This window comes from Sceloporus occidentalis, unplaced genomic scaffold (assembly GCF_023333645.1).
Source record: "Sceloporus occidentalis isolate IW3139 unplaced genomic scaffold, rSceOcc1.0.p SCAF_1, whole genome shotgun sequence".
Lineage (NCBI taxonomy): Eukaryota > Metazoa > Chordata > Lepidosauria > Squamata > Phrynosomatidae > Sceloporus > Sceloporus occidentalis.
The window spans coordinates 104,927,447-104,942,238 of NW_028316981.1; the positions used below are offsets into that span (position 1 = coordinate 104,927,447).

The 14,792-nt window shown below is 41.9% G+C and overlaps 1 protein-coding gene across 3 annotated transcripts in view; it reads right to left on the reverse strand.

The window, feature by feature from the left end:
• PPP2R2B (protein phosphatase 2 regulatory subunit Bbeta) overlaps positions 1-14,792 on the reverse strand; it is a 301,992-nt gene that overhangs the window by 92,851 nt on the left and 194,349 nt on the right. For all 3 annotated transcript variants that reach the window (XM_089531373.1, XM_089531381.1, XM_089531390.1), the window contains exon 2: positions 872-969. In XM_089531373.1, coding sequence (XP_089387499.1) covers positions 872-969 — 98 coding nt within the window. The remainder of the gene's footprint in view (positions 1-871; positions 970-14,792) is intronic.

Sequence of the window (14,792 nt, forward strand, 5' to 3'; positions counted from 1 at the left end):
TCAATAGTTTCAAATAGCCAGTTGGTAAACTTTTTTGCTTTTCAAAATATGGTAGCCCTGGGATAGAATATTATATGAGAACCAGACTCTGTGTGCTTACTGGTTCTTCTCTGTCTGTGCCTTGTTGGCAGTGCAAAGATTGTACTTTGAGTATGCATATTAAAAGTGTACATATGGCAGGCATGGACACATGAGTATACCACCTATATGTCCAAGCTGTGTATGAGCCAGCCCTTAAATGCTCTGACAGCAAACAGGATGTATTTTTTTCCACTGTTGTATATAAATATATATTTTTAAGAATTAAGAAAAATATATGATTTGTGGGCAACTGTACTAACAGAAAGAAATTATAATTATATACTACACTCCAAATATGATGATAATACGTAAAGGCTTAGCCTTTTTGTAAAACTTTTCTTTTTAACAAACTGGCATAAATCAAGACCATCGCCACTAGTGCTCTGCATCAGTATATCCCATAATAAAATCTATGCAAAGCCAAGCCAATCTGAGGCAAGGAAGCCCTGCTAAAGATGAAACTAACCAGACTTTAAAAATACTATTTGGCTGAGCAAATATAAAGCAGTTGGTTTTCTCTGAATTTATGATGCTTCAGCAGTATTTCGGTTACATTGGATTCTGAGCCTGCAATAACTGTTAAAGGAAGCAAAAGGATGCAGAAAAAAACGACATTTGCGGGGTGCTTTTGGAGATAGAAACTGGCCTATTGATGTTAATGGCCTTTTTTGCAATTTTTAGTTTGCAAGGAGAGAAGCAGGGTGAAGAGTGACACACAAAGATTAGGAAGCAGCAGGAAGCGTCTTTTAAAAGGATAAAAATGGGCATTTTTGCATTCACCAGCACTTACCTCCTGCTCACGTTGAAATATTACAACGCGACCCCCCTTGTCCCCTGTCGCTAGTAATTCTCCTGTGTGGTTGAATTCTACCGTAGAGATAATATCAGCTGAAAAGAAAAAGACAAAGGCAATTTAAGTTAACTGCAGACTGGCTTTGCACTAGCATCTAAAGGCCTCATTGCCTATATGGTTACAGGAACAACAACTGTCAGAGCTTTGCCTCCCCAGTGGAATTTCTATGGAGCACTTAGATTTTCTATTGTACTTGAATATCATTAAGGGAATTCACAGACATCATTAGCAAGAAACAGTCAAGACTTAAAACTCCATACTAGCACTTTTCAACAGTTGAACCTTGTGATCCATTTTTTGCCACCCACATAAGCATCTAGAATATTAACATTGGCTAAGAGGCTGAAGGAGTGGTGTGAGGACAGCACTTTTCCTCACACCAGACAGCACTTTACAGACACTACTTTAGTAGTGCTAGCCAGTAAGGTTCCATTTTCATGTCCCCATGGAATCTATGGGAAGAGTAGCTTTGCTACCACGGAACAGGAATTGCTTGGCTGCAAATGGATAGGTGTTTTTTTTTTCTGTAGAAAGGATAACTCTACTACTACAAAGAAGGAGAGAACAGCTTTAAAATAATACTTTGAAAAGAAAGCAAAGACCCGAAAACAGCAGGGCAGTGCTGACAATGAAGGAGAAACCCTACTGATGTTCTGCATTATTTTGCTTGCTTTTTAAAGGACTATGTGGGACACTCCTATAACTTCAGAGACAGAATTACATAAACACTTTTGAAAGTTGTCCCACTGATATTGGAAAAACCCAGGGAATTATCATGTGTACTATCCAATAGAGCATCCAAGACATGTACAGCTATGCACAATCACAATCAACATGAGGGCTGGAGGTCAAGCTCAGGTTTTGAGCATTTTAATACTACTGTTTGACAGGATACTATCCCTCCACAAAAGAGATATGTTCTAAAGAAGTCCACATCCTTCATCACAACTGAGCAAACCCTGCAGTATCCTGTGCTTGTCTAGAAAGATGTGATGTCTCCTCCAGCAATTATCTCTTCTACTTCAGAGTTTACAAGCATGAAACAAGTTAGAATACTATGCCCATTTAACAATGCCTCATATTTAGATTGTTAGGAAACAGTAACAGGTAAATGCAGCAACAGACAACATGATCTTTACTGCTTTGCATTCCACAACCATACAACTTCAATGCATTTCAAAATTCAGGCTGTAAAATATAATCAACCTAGGCAAAACCACAGAAAGTGAACATGGATATGCAATCTTATAATGCAAATTAAAACTAATGGGAACAACACAAACATTACCACTATACAGTCAAACCTCTGTATCGTCGGGGAATCCATTCCAACCCCACCCCACCCCCTGGATTAAAAAAAAACAAAACACAGGATCTCAAGTCCTGTTCTTCCTAATAGTGGTGCAATGTACATATATCTGCTAGTGTGGCCGTGTGCACATGTGACCACTAGTGACAATGGGGCTTTCCCCATTCCAACAATGAATGAAGAATCATTTCAGCTATTCTGCAAGAGAGATCAATTTTGATCTCCTGTTTTCTGGCGGAAAAGGGCATCAGACATCAGTGGAGGAAACAGAACCAACCAACTACCTACCAAAGTCTGTTGTAGGAATGTTGTTGGGTTGTTGGCTGGTTGGCTTGGCCTTATTGTCACTGGATTCATGTGTCAAGGAACATAAGTGCTAGTTAACAAAAAAAAGTGCGGGAATGTTGCATCTAATTTTCATCTTTCCCACCACCACCACCACCACCACTGTTACTGTGCCCTCAACCCCAGTCTAGAAACAATCAGTGTAAACTGATGGCTCCCATGTCAGTGGGGTGCTCTGCTCTGGGTTTCAGTCTGAATTTAAATGGGCCTATCTCACATGCCAAACCTGTTTTGGGACACCAGAGAGAGATCCTTTAAAGTTTAGACCAGTGATTCCCAAAGTGGGTGGTATACCCCCAGGAGCCTTGAAAAGATCCAGGGGGGCAGTGAGGGGAAAGGGGGCAGCAGGGCAGGTGATCAGTCAAATTATTAGTGAGCACAAAAGACAATGGGAACCAGCAACCTTTAGGACCATGGTGGGGATGAAGGTTGCATAAAAATTCTTTTCAGGGTCCCTTAAAACCACCATGATGGCTCACTGATTGCTTCATGTTGTGGTGTCTACTGCTCTTCACCTGCCAGCGTGAGCTCATTCCCTTAGCCATGTCTTTCACTAGTAGGGGCAGGAAACATGTGAGCCTTGGGTGCAGGGCATCATTTCTGTGGCTTGGAGTAGCACTATTTTGGGACAGACTGACTGATTGGAGTGAGGGGTTAGAGCAGGTGGAGAGAGAGAAGTGGTGCCAAAAAGGAGCTTTCAAATTTGGGACCCTGGTTAAGCTTTATGAATCATACCAGGACTTGGGTGGCTGGTTGCAGCTACACTGCTGCTCCTGCTTTCTTTCATAGGATAGGCTGAGAGAAAGGTTTAGCAGTGTGTGTGTGTGTGGGGGGGGGGGGAGAATACTTAAAGCTGTGTGGGGAAGATAGTCTCTGGGGAAGGAGGGGGAAGAGTATCTAAAGTTGGTTCTTGGAAAGACTCCTTCGCCTTGGAGTGGCTCCTGTAGTTAAAACATCTCCCTGCCCATACCAGTCTCTAGTCCAGACCATGTAGCTTAGAATCATAGAATCACAGAGTTGGAAGAGACCGCAAGGGCCATCCAGTCCAACCCCCTGTCATGCAGGAAATCTCAATCAAAGTATCCCTGACAAATGGCCATCCAACCTCTGTTTAAAAACCTCTAAGGAAGGAGACTCCACTACACTCCGAGGGAGTGTGTTCCACTGTCAAACAGCCCTTATTGTCAGGAAGTTCTTCCTAATATTGAGGTGGAATCTCTTTTCCTGTAGCTTGCATCCATTGTTCCGGGTCCTAGTCTCTGTAGCAACAGAAAACAAGCTAGCTCCCTCCTCAGTATGACATCCCTTCAAGTATTTAAACAGGGCTATCATATCACCTCTTAACCTTCTCTTCTCCAGGCTAAACATCCCCGAGCTCCCTAAGTCGTTCATCATAGGACATGGTTTCCAGACCCTTCACCATTTTGGTCACCCGCCTTTGGACACACTCCAGTTTCTCAACATCCTTTTTAAATTGTAGTGTCCAGAACTGGACACAATATTCCAGGTGTATATATAATGTATATACCCCCCCCCCCCTCTCTCTCTCTCTCTCTCTCTATATATATATATATATATATATGTATGTATATATATGTGTGCATGTGTGTGTGTGTGTATAGCACTGGCTGTACTGCTCTCCACTCCATCAAAGAAGGATTGAGAGTTCTTCCCAGTTTCTCCCTTTTGTCAGGAGCAACACCAAGCTGCTGGCTCAGCACCTCCTCTGACAAGAGATCCACTGGCTGAAAATGAATGGGAATGAAAAGGTAGCAGTGAGTGAAGCTGCCCAGGACCTGGTACCAATCCCTGGAAGGGGGCCTGAACTGAGGAAACCTTTAGGGTAGGAAAAGAGGAGGCTGAACAGACAAGGGGAACAAAGAGACTTCCATCTAAGGCTCCCCCAAGATCTGAAGCCAGTTCTGACACTCTTAGGAAGTTTCTACAGATTGAGTCTTCCTTACCAGGAGTTCTAAAATCCAAAATACTCCAAAAAACCCAACTTTTTTCACTGGCTGAGACAGTGACACTTTTGCTTCCTGATGATTCAGTGTAAACAACCTTTGTTCCATGCACAAAATTATTACAAATAATTGTGTAAATTTACCTTCAGGCTATGTGTATGAGGTGCATATGAATTTTGTATTTAGCCTTGAGTCCCAACTCCAAGATATCTCATTATGTACATTATGTACATACAAGTATTCCAAACATGTCTTGTCCCAAACATTTTGGATAAGGGACACTCCACCTCTGCCACACTCTTGAAAAAGCGATGTACTTAGAAATCCTAACAAGGTTTAGTCAGAAATTAAATCCATTTGAGTTTAATGGAAACTGAGCCCTAGGGTGATGCCCAAATCCTCCACATTCCAAAGGGCCTCAATTTTATTCTTGTAATTTGTACAAATATATTTTAAAAGCATTTTAACATTTACAGTTCCAAAAGTGCTATTCTGTTTTGACCACCCCCCAAATTCAATTTTATACTGAACAGCCTATTAGTAAATATTGTATTACTATTAATAATTCCTCAATTAAAAGTAAAATGCATTTATTAGAATAAACATATATTTGAGGAAGGGCATGGTTAACTTCCAAATGCTTGACTTTCAATAGGTGAGGTAGAGAGGTATTTATGCTGCATCCAGGTAAACAGGTAACCTGCTGATGAGTGGATTTTTCAAAGCTATTCTTAGGGGGGAAATGTCAGAGGTTAATTCCTTTGCAATTATTCCCTTCTTGTCTTCAGCAATTGCATCTCAGTGCAGTTTTCAGTGAAGGCAAGTATGAACAAGAAAGAAAATGGCTTCCAGCACAGCAATATTACTAGCTAAGAGCTTCTTCTTTTTTTAATGGAAGTGTTTACACATTTTTAGCTTTCGGCATTCATGTTCATTTTCTAAGAGACAAGGTTTTATGGAGTTATAATTTGTGTTCAGATTGTGACTCCCATATACTTTCTCAGTTTCTTCACATGATTTTGGTACTGCTTTTAAAAAGAATTCAGGAATGTATGGAATTGATTTGATCAATCATGTCAAACAGAACTGAGTAGATGGTGAATGACTGGCTACAAAAGGAGTACCTTTGTTAACTCTGAAGAAAGTTGCCATTTAGGAGGGCAGGAAGGAAGCAGATGTCTCACCCCATGCATGTTTCAATCAAGATGGTTTTGACTCAACCCTAAACTATACTTTACCTAAACAAACCAGTACAGACATTAGACCCATGTGTTTCCCTCTAATGCTGTCTTCTACTGGTTTGGTGTTGCCCCAAGGAGACAGGAAGCATCATTCTCCAGTTTTAAATCTTTTGCAGCATCAATTTCATCTACGGCTAGTTCCTGCCATCCTATTCCTTTATACAGCAGCAAGAAACTTTTTTTTTAACATATAACCAAAATGCATTGGATAATGGATAGAGATTTTATAGCATCTTTGAGACCAACTGAAAAAGAAAGAAAGAAGTTTGCAGCATGAGCTTTTGTAGACTTTATTCTACTTCTTCAGATGCTTATGGTGGAGTGGAAGCCAGGGACAGACAGGAGTGCAGGAGTTTAACTGAAGAAAACTTAAAAGGAATGTTGGCTACTGCAGACCCAGTCAGCATGACTAGAACCCATGAGCTCTACACGGTACTCTGGCACATTACAGATGGGCCCTTCTGGCGCCCCCGTCACGTGCTAGGGGTTGGTCGAGGACCTAGCGTCCACACCGGCCTCACCCCTAGCACGTGACGGGCGTAATAATGGCAGCACCCTATATACATGGGCGCCGCCATTATTACGTGCCGGACACATAGCATCCGCACGTCGCGCCCTGGATATGACGTTGTGAGTGCGCGCCTCGTGGCGTCACATCCGGGGCACAAGAAGAAGTGCCATTCGGTGCTTCTTTTTAGCTGTGCTGGGAAGCTTCGCGGTCTGGCCGCTGGGGCTTCTCGGCGCAGCTAATGTTGGCGCAGGGAGAGCGCTCCTTTTCGGTGCTCTGTAACGCGCCGTAGTTTGCAAAGGGCTCCCTACACATAGGTCCTTAGGAACGACATCCCATTGTTGGCACTTGTTGGATAATGGAGCACACCAAAGAATTTGAGGAGAAATTCAGCCAGTGCTTTATGGATCACAGCAAAGTCTTTGATTGTGATGAAGAATTGTTGATCGCTTTTAAAGAAATTATCCTGATATTTAACCTGTACTCAGGACAAGAGGCTAAACTCAAGGCAGAATACAGACAAATGGGATGGTTTCCAGTTGGCAAGCAGGCCTGGTAAGGGTGCACCCTATCTGTTTAATTTGTACAATGAAAACAATTTATGGAAAGAATGATTAGGCTGGTTACTTCAGCTCAGACCCAGAAAAACCCATAGGAGTGAAGAAAAACAACCACCAAAAGGGAAAGGTTTTTTTTAACCATACATCAAAGGAGTCACAGATAGAACAGGGAAACTGATGAGGAAGCACAACCTCCAAATGATGTACAAACTGACCAAGAAAATCCAGCAAAGGACAGGAGAGACCCAGTACGCAGGAGTTTAAGGCATATCATGCAGCTACGGACAAGTCTACATCACACTACTAAACAGTGTTCAAACACGAATCAAAGAACATGAGAGACACTGCAGACTGGGTCAGCCAGAAAAATCAGCAGTAGCAGAACACATTATAAGCCATAAAATGCTGTTTCAAAACACTGAAATTCTGGACTATGTGAACAACTATCAGGTCAGAATGCACAGGGAAGCCATTGAAATCCACAATTATCTAGACAGCTTCAACAGGCCCTTAAAGTAAACAAAGTTTGGCTATCAATCCTGAAAAACACCAAAATCAAGACCCAGCAAGTGCAAATGAAAACCACCCAGGGTCAGGGGTTTTCCCAGTAGACGATGGATCACTAATTACATAGGCAACCTGAAGCCTTGCCATTCAACAATAGACCAACACACAGATTAACATGTAAATCACTTCCTCTCAAACAAGGTCACACAGTATATATACCCCACTCAGCTCCACGCCAGCATTCTCTGAAGATGCCAGCCACAGATGCTGGTGAAATGTCAGGAATAAACACTTCCAGAATATGGCCAGATAGCCTGAAAAACCCACAAAAAACTATGGATGCCTGCCGTGAATGCCTTCAACTTCATATGATTAGATTCTTTGGAAGGAGGCAAAAAAATTGGAGGAAGGAACATAAACAATTTAAGATACCATGCCAATTGCAGAAAATAGCTTGGAACAATTACTTTAAAATGTCAAGGAAGTTAAGTACCAAGGCAGATTTACAACTGAACATTAAGAAGACAAAAACAATGACAAAAGATTACTTAAACAACTTTAAAGTAAATGGTGAAGACATAGAACTAGTGCAAGATTTTCTACAGCTTGGCTGAATCATTAATCAGAATTGAGAGTCAAGAAATCAGAAGAATAGGGCTTGGATGGCCAGCTATGAAGTTCCTAAACTGTCAAGATATACAGTGGAACCTCGCCATACGCGGGGGATCCGTTCCGGATCCCGCCGCGTATAGCGATTTCCGCCTATGCTCGAGCCCCATTGTAAACAATGGGGCTTGTGCGCGGCGGCACGGGTGCGTGCGGGGCACAACGGGCGCGTGCCCATTCAATTGAATGGGACACGTAGCCCGTTCTGCCCCCCGCGCGCGCCGCGGCTTAAGCACATATGCTCAAGGCCGCATATGGCGAGGTTCCACTGTATAACTGAATACTAAATTTAGGATTGGCCATACCATCGTATTTCCAATTTCTATGTATTGTTGTGAAAGCTAGACAATGAAGCAAGTTGATAGGAAGAAAATAATCTCACCGGAAATAGAGTGCTAGGTATGAGTTCCACAGATACCGTGGTTTGCTAAAAAGACCAATAAATGAGTTCTAAAGCAAATTGAGACTTAACTCTCCCTAGAAGCTAAGATGATAAACTGAGACTGTTGTACTTTAATGCTTAGTAAAGTAAAAGGTAGTATGAAGAGAGGAAAAGTACATTCCAGACTGACAGATTTACAGTGCACCCTTTTCTTATGCAGGGGATCCGTTCCAGACCCCCCCCCCCCCCCGGTAAAGAAAAAATGTGTATGCTGGAGCCCATTAGAAGTAATTACTTCTTCCGGGCGTGCTGAGGCTTCTTCCGGTGCAGGCTTCCAGCATATGCTGGAAGCCATGTATGGCGTGCCCACGTATCACCTGGGTGCACTGTAAATCATGAAAGCTATGGCCCTGAGTCTGCTGAGAAGGAGCCCTGGTGGCGCAGTGGTTAAATGCCTGTACTGCAGCCGCTCACTCAAAACCACAAGGTTGCGAGTTCAAGACCAGCAAAAGGGCTCAAGCTTGATTCAGGTTTGCATCCTCCCGAGGTCGCTAAAATGAGTACCCAGACTGTTGGGGGCAAATTAACTTACAGTTGTAAACTGCTTAGACACTGCTTAGGCGGTAAAGCGGAATATAAATGAGGCTTGTTTGTTTGTTTGTTGATAGGGTGACTTGGAGGACTTTTATTTATAGTGTCACCATAACGCGAAGGAGCTGAGCAGATAGGCCAGGATAGCATGGGCTTGGTCCATGCTATCCTGGCCCAGGTGTTCACCCAGGTTGCTCTCCAAGTCAGCGTAGGGATAGGTGGGTGAAAAATCCTCACTCCAGCCTGGAGTAGGAGTAGTTGTAGGCTGTAGGAAAAGAGGAAGAGCACATGCTCCTTACCTTGCCATGCCGTCACTCCATCACCTGATGTGGAAATGGGCTGCACCCCGTTACTGTATCTGATGTTGCTACAGCGGGCTTCTCAGTAGGAGAAATGGCATGGCAATGTAAGTAGTGTAGTGGGCCATTTAAATAGGCAGGTAAACCAGGGGTCAAACTGACCCAAAGTAAAGGTTGTTTATCCTGGGATTGGGCTGGATCCACTAGATCTGTGTCTGGTCTGCCAGGATCCAAACTGTGCAGCCAACCCTGAAGTCAACATAATGGCAATCAACAAGCATGAAATAATCAAACAAACAAACTGAATGTATCAACACCACATAGTTATACCAGCTTGATACCACTTTAACTGCCATAGCTCCATCCTATGGCATCCTGGGGTTTTGTGGTTGTTTTTTTTTTTTACTTCCTTATTATAGAGATCTAGTGCTGTAGTTCAGTCCATCAGAGCTTCCTAGCAGAAATTTCTTAAAATCTCACCAAACTAAAAATCCTTTTTTCAGATTTTTTAAAAATCCATTCCTTAGGGTGAAGATATCCATTCCTTAGGATGTAACCATAGTAATGATGGTGGTATCAGACTGCTCTACATTGTAACAGTCTACTGTAGACACACTCAAAACCTTTGTGCTCTGAAGAAATTACCTTGTGCCATGTCTATCAAGAAACATCTCACAAGATGTGCACTGTTTTTCTGCATTTTAAGCCCAATGTACCTGTATTTTGCAATAATGCATTTTAGAAATCCATGGTGCAAAAACAGAAAGGAAGAGAACAGAACTGCTTGCTCTCACAAGCAGTCTCAACTATCAGAATTTTGTTGTAGAGAGCAAGTGGATGCTACAAGAGATACAGAACTGCTGCCACTGCATGTTGCTTTCTTTCTTTCTCTCCCTCTCTCCCTCCCTCTGGATATTTGCACATGGATGGCTCTTCATGCTAGCAGTGAAAAGGCATAGTGCAGGTATTTTTTCCTCCTTGGCTGATTTTTCACAGTAAGAAAAAGAAAGACGGAAGAAAGTGAGGGAAAAAGAAGGAGGTGTTACAAGTGAAAGATGATGATATCTGAATTATACAAGCCAATGAATGAGGCAGGGGCAACAGCAAGATAACTGCTGACATATAATGCCTTATAGAATATTATGGAACCCCTCTCAATAACATCTAGTAGCAGAACACAATGTGTGACACATAATTGTCACGCTGGGTATTGGCCTACCCCGTCTCATAATTTGGGAGTCAAAATTTAGGTGAAACCCATTTATGAAAGTCCAATGAAGATATTTCACCTATTAAATTGTGGTATTATAAGGAAAAGATATGAAGCAGTGGCAAATCCATGTCCCTCAAATTAACCTCTGGGGATTTTATCACACAAGGCTTGGTCTCACTTCAGTCTTGCCACAATCATGTTATTCAAAGAGAATGGAAACAAAACAGTTTTGGAGCTTTTATTATCCCAATCTCTTAAATAGCATGAATTTTGTGCCATTGCAGGAGCAACTTAGCACACCTTGAAGTAGTGAGGTGGCCACACAATTAGCTCAATGAAAAGATGTGCTCTAACAATGCTTCAGAGACACAGCAGCAAAATGGTGAAGGCAACATAGTGCAATAGATCTTGCTACGACTGTAGTTTAAAACCCACATATGATAAAGTCCTGGGCCACTACCTATTGGGGGAAATAAAGCTTCTCCTGCTGCTAAAACTGCCCCCCCCCCCCCAAAATGGCAAAATATCCTCTAAGTGCTGCTGATCAATATAACGAGGGGAAAGATTCACCTCTGGGGGGAATAGTAGGGGTGCCTCTCAAAGATTCCCTGGAGGCCAGCATGGCACCCTAATGCTTCATGGTTGCCCACTCTGAGATCATTAGTTTACCAGATGGTGACATGCTACTATAGCAAATTATACTTGACTAATGGTAATCTGTAGTCATTTCTTGCATAGCTTTCCTTTATGTCTATTGTTCTATAATTTGAAAGAAACCCTTGAACTCCATGGATCCATCCACTTTCTATGCAAGAATCCTGTCCCCTACTTAATTCCCCCCACCCACCCAGTGTCTGCTGGACCATGAAAATCCAGATGGCATCCAGCAGGTGAATAATGAGTTCCATGCTGCCTCAATTAATATTTGCACAATTTTCTCCATATTGTCCTGTCTCTTCAGCACTAAGCATATTTACCAAGACATGAATGCTTTCTGAAGTTTGTCTTAACTAATTTCTAGCATTTGCTTTCTATGAATAGATTTAGGAAGACAATTTCATTGTTGACAGTTCTGTGACAACAGCTAAGAGGCCCACAAGGTCTGCAGTAGAATTGATACACACCTTTCTGAATAAGTACATATGGAGTGCCTAGGAAGGAACTTGTTGCATGATAAAAAAGCATTTTAAAGCAAAAACTATTGAATTTCATCACACTATAGGTTACTGTTCATCATGCAGAGCAGGTTCTGCAAAATTTCTACTATCTGCTAAAAAAACTTGCACTTGCTGGTATGATAAATTATCTAAAGAGCTAAATTTCAGTTCAGTTCCACTAACATAAAACAAAGAAGTGGAATCAGCTATAATGTTGTCTCAAGAAATAGAGAGAAGGCACATGTCCTTTTTAGCTAGTGCATCATCATTAGGAGCAAATAAGCATATCATTTGCCAGGTCACACAGAAGATAATTAAGACCTAATTACTACTGATAAAGTACTTAGTCCATAATACAAAAGGGGAGTCAAGGTTCAGCAAATTACTGATAGTCACAAAGAACATGGCAAGAAATAAGGAAGAGCTTCACATGCTCTAAGCCCCAGAGGCAGTCAATGGCAAACCTTCTCTGAACAAATCTTGCCAAGAAAATCCCATAATAGGGTCGCCATAGGGTTGCGATAAGTCAGAAATGACTTGAAGGCACACAACAACAACAACAAGCTTTTTATGTCAAGTCAGTTACCAACAAAGGTATATGCTGGTTAATCTGAATAACTATATGCTCAATATGATCCACAATTTATTTAAATAAAATTCACCTTCATTTCAATCATTCTGTAAAGTGTCTTGAACAGATATTCTGAGGGTACCAAATAGGAACTTTTTTCCTTCACTGAATGGTTAATGTTATGTCAAAATTCTTGACAATTCTGTAAAGAGAAAGTGTCTGCCACACATATAACACAGCTTTGAAATAAAAACAATACCAGAGGATGTTTTAATGTGGATGGGAATACCCTATATACAATGTTTGCATGGGGTGTGTGGGTCCGCTCTAATTGCACACAAGGAAAGGGGAGGCACTCCATCATAGAGTCATAGAATCACAGAGCTAGAAGACCAACCCCCTGCCAAGCAGGAACGCGCACCCCCCCCCGACAGATGGCCATCCAGCCTCTGTTTAAAGACCTCCAAAGAAGGAGACTCCACCACTCTCTGAGGCAGCATATTCCACTATTGAACAGCTCTGACCATCAGGAAGTTCCTCCTAAGATTTAGGGGGAATCTCTTTTCCTCTAGTTTGAATCTACTGCCCCCTTTGCCCTAGTCCAGTGATGGCGAACCTATGGCACGCGTCCCAGAGGTGGCATTCAGAGCCCTCTCTGTGGGCACACATGTTGTCGCCCTAGCACAGAGTTTGCCAGAGTTTCTCACTAGAAAGCCAGAGGGACGTGGCACTTAGCAATAAACAAGTGGTGTCCAGGTTGCAGTTTGGGCACTTGGTCTGTAAGACAAGCCTCTTCCCTCTTCGATATGACATCCCTTCAAATATTTAAACATGACTACCATGTCCTTTCTTATTCTTTTCATAAGGCTAAACACTCCCAGTTCTCCAAGCTGCTCTTCATAGGGCACGGCTTCCAGACCTTCGTGTCCCATCTTGGGTCACATCTTTCCTGTTACATTTGGAAAGAATGGATGGGAGAGACCAGGTGACTGATGTTTTCCTTGAGAAGATGCATACTCATGCACATAGGGTTATGGGGGGCAGAGGTGGATTTGATGCAGTAGAGAGGGAAGAAAATTAGGAACATCAGAGTTACTTGACCCCTCTAGCCCAGTAATATCAACACTGCTCAGCAGTGTCTTCTTACCAGTTCAGACAGGTTTTTCCCTCCAGCTCTATCTAGGAGATGCCAGGGACTGAATCTGAAGCCCACATGAAAACAAAACACTCTCTTTTCTTCTTTTTATTATGGGAAACATTCTGTCTTCCTCTAAGTGATATCTGCAAATGATTAAAATGCATACAAGCCACTGTGGAGGCTAACCTGTTTTTCAGGTTAACTTGTGACACTCTTAAGCATTATAGCCTGATCCTGTTGCCTGCTATTTCAAACCCTCCTTCATTTAAAAGCCAATGCACTATGATATTAATTTGAATTCCACACAGATTTATATTTGCATGATCTATAATTCATGACTCTTCTCTGTAAGATTCCAGCCGCAGTTTTGTGGCAACAGAGGGGAAAGAATAAGAAATGTCCTTCTTTTCCTTACCCCTCCCCTTTTCCTTGCTTTCCTACACATTCAATGCCTGGAGTGCACAGATTTCAACGAAAACAGTTTCCATGGTGATCCTTCCTTCTCCAAATGGAAGATGATACCAGCTCTGCTGTTCTTTCCTTTCTGAAGTAAATTAATGTTCTTTATTGCTCTCATGCTAAATATGTTGAAGACTGGATTTGATTTCTTCAGGAGCAATATATTTTTATCAGGAGAAAAAATGGAAAGTAAAAAGTAGTCATAGAAATCAACATGAACAAAAATATATTTTTAGTTCAGGCAGATAATAGACCAAGGTTGGCTAACCTAGAAAATGCCTTGGTGTGGCAATATTGTTGGGGCTACATTTGGATTTTTGTGGAGGGATCTTGGGTTGTGGAAACATTCCCTACTCATTTTATTTCACTTACAAATGGAACTGAACTGAAATGAGGAGTATAGTCTGTGACTATTTTCCCTCCTTATTCATGAAAACCTTTCACCAATTTTCCCCAAGGCTACTGGAAAAAAGGAGAGATGTCATATGCATCTCTCACACAGGGTCACTATATTCAAGTTTCCTAAGTCTGAGTGGTTCCATTTATATATTACAGTGGGTACATTCACTGGGGTTAGGAACACAGGATCCTGTAGAAGTAGAAAAACCACAAATTAAAAAAAAAATTTTTTTTTTAAATTTGTGGTTTTTCCACTTCCACAGGGTCCTGCAACCCTAACCCCAGTGAATGTGCCCTCTGGGCACATCTTTTTAATCTGAGAGAATACCTCTCTAGGAATGTTTATGTCCTCCAGTATAACTATATGGTCAATTTCCACTGGAGGATAACCAAAGAATTGAGTTGGAGGACCTACAAACATCTAGAGAAGAGTTTTCTTTAGGAAACTCTACATCCACCTGTGCAACTTCTGGCAAGTGGAGCACAGAGTAATACTGGAGGACCTAGAGATTCCTAAAGATCTAAATAATCAAATCAACAAAAGTCAAA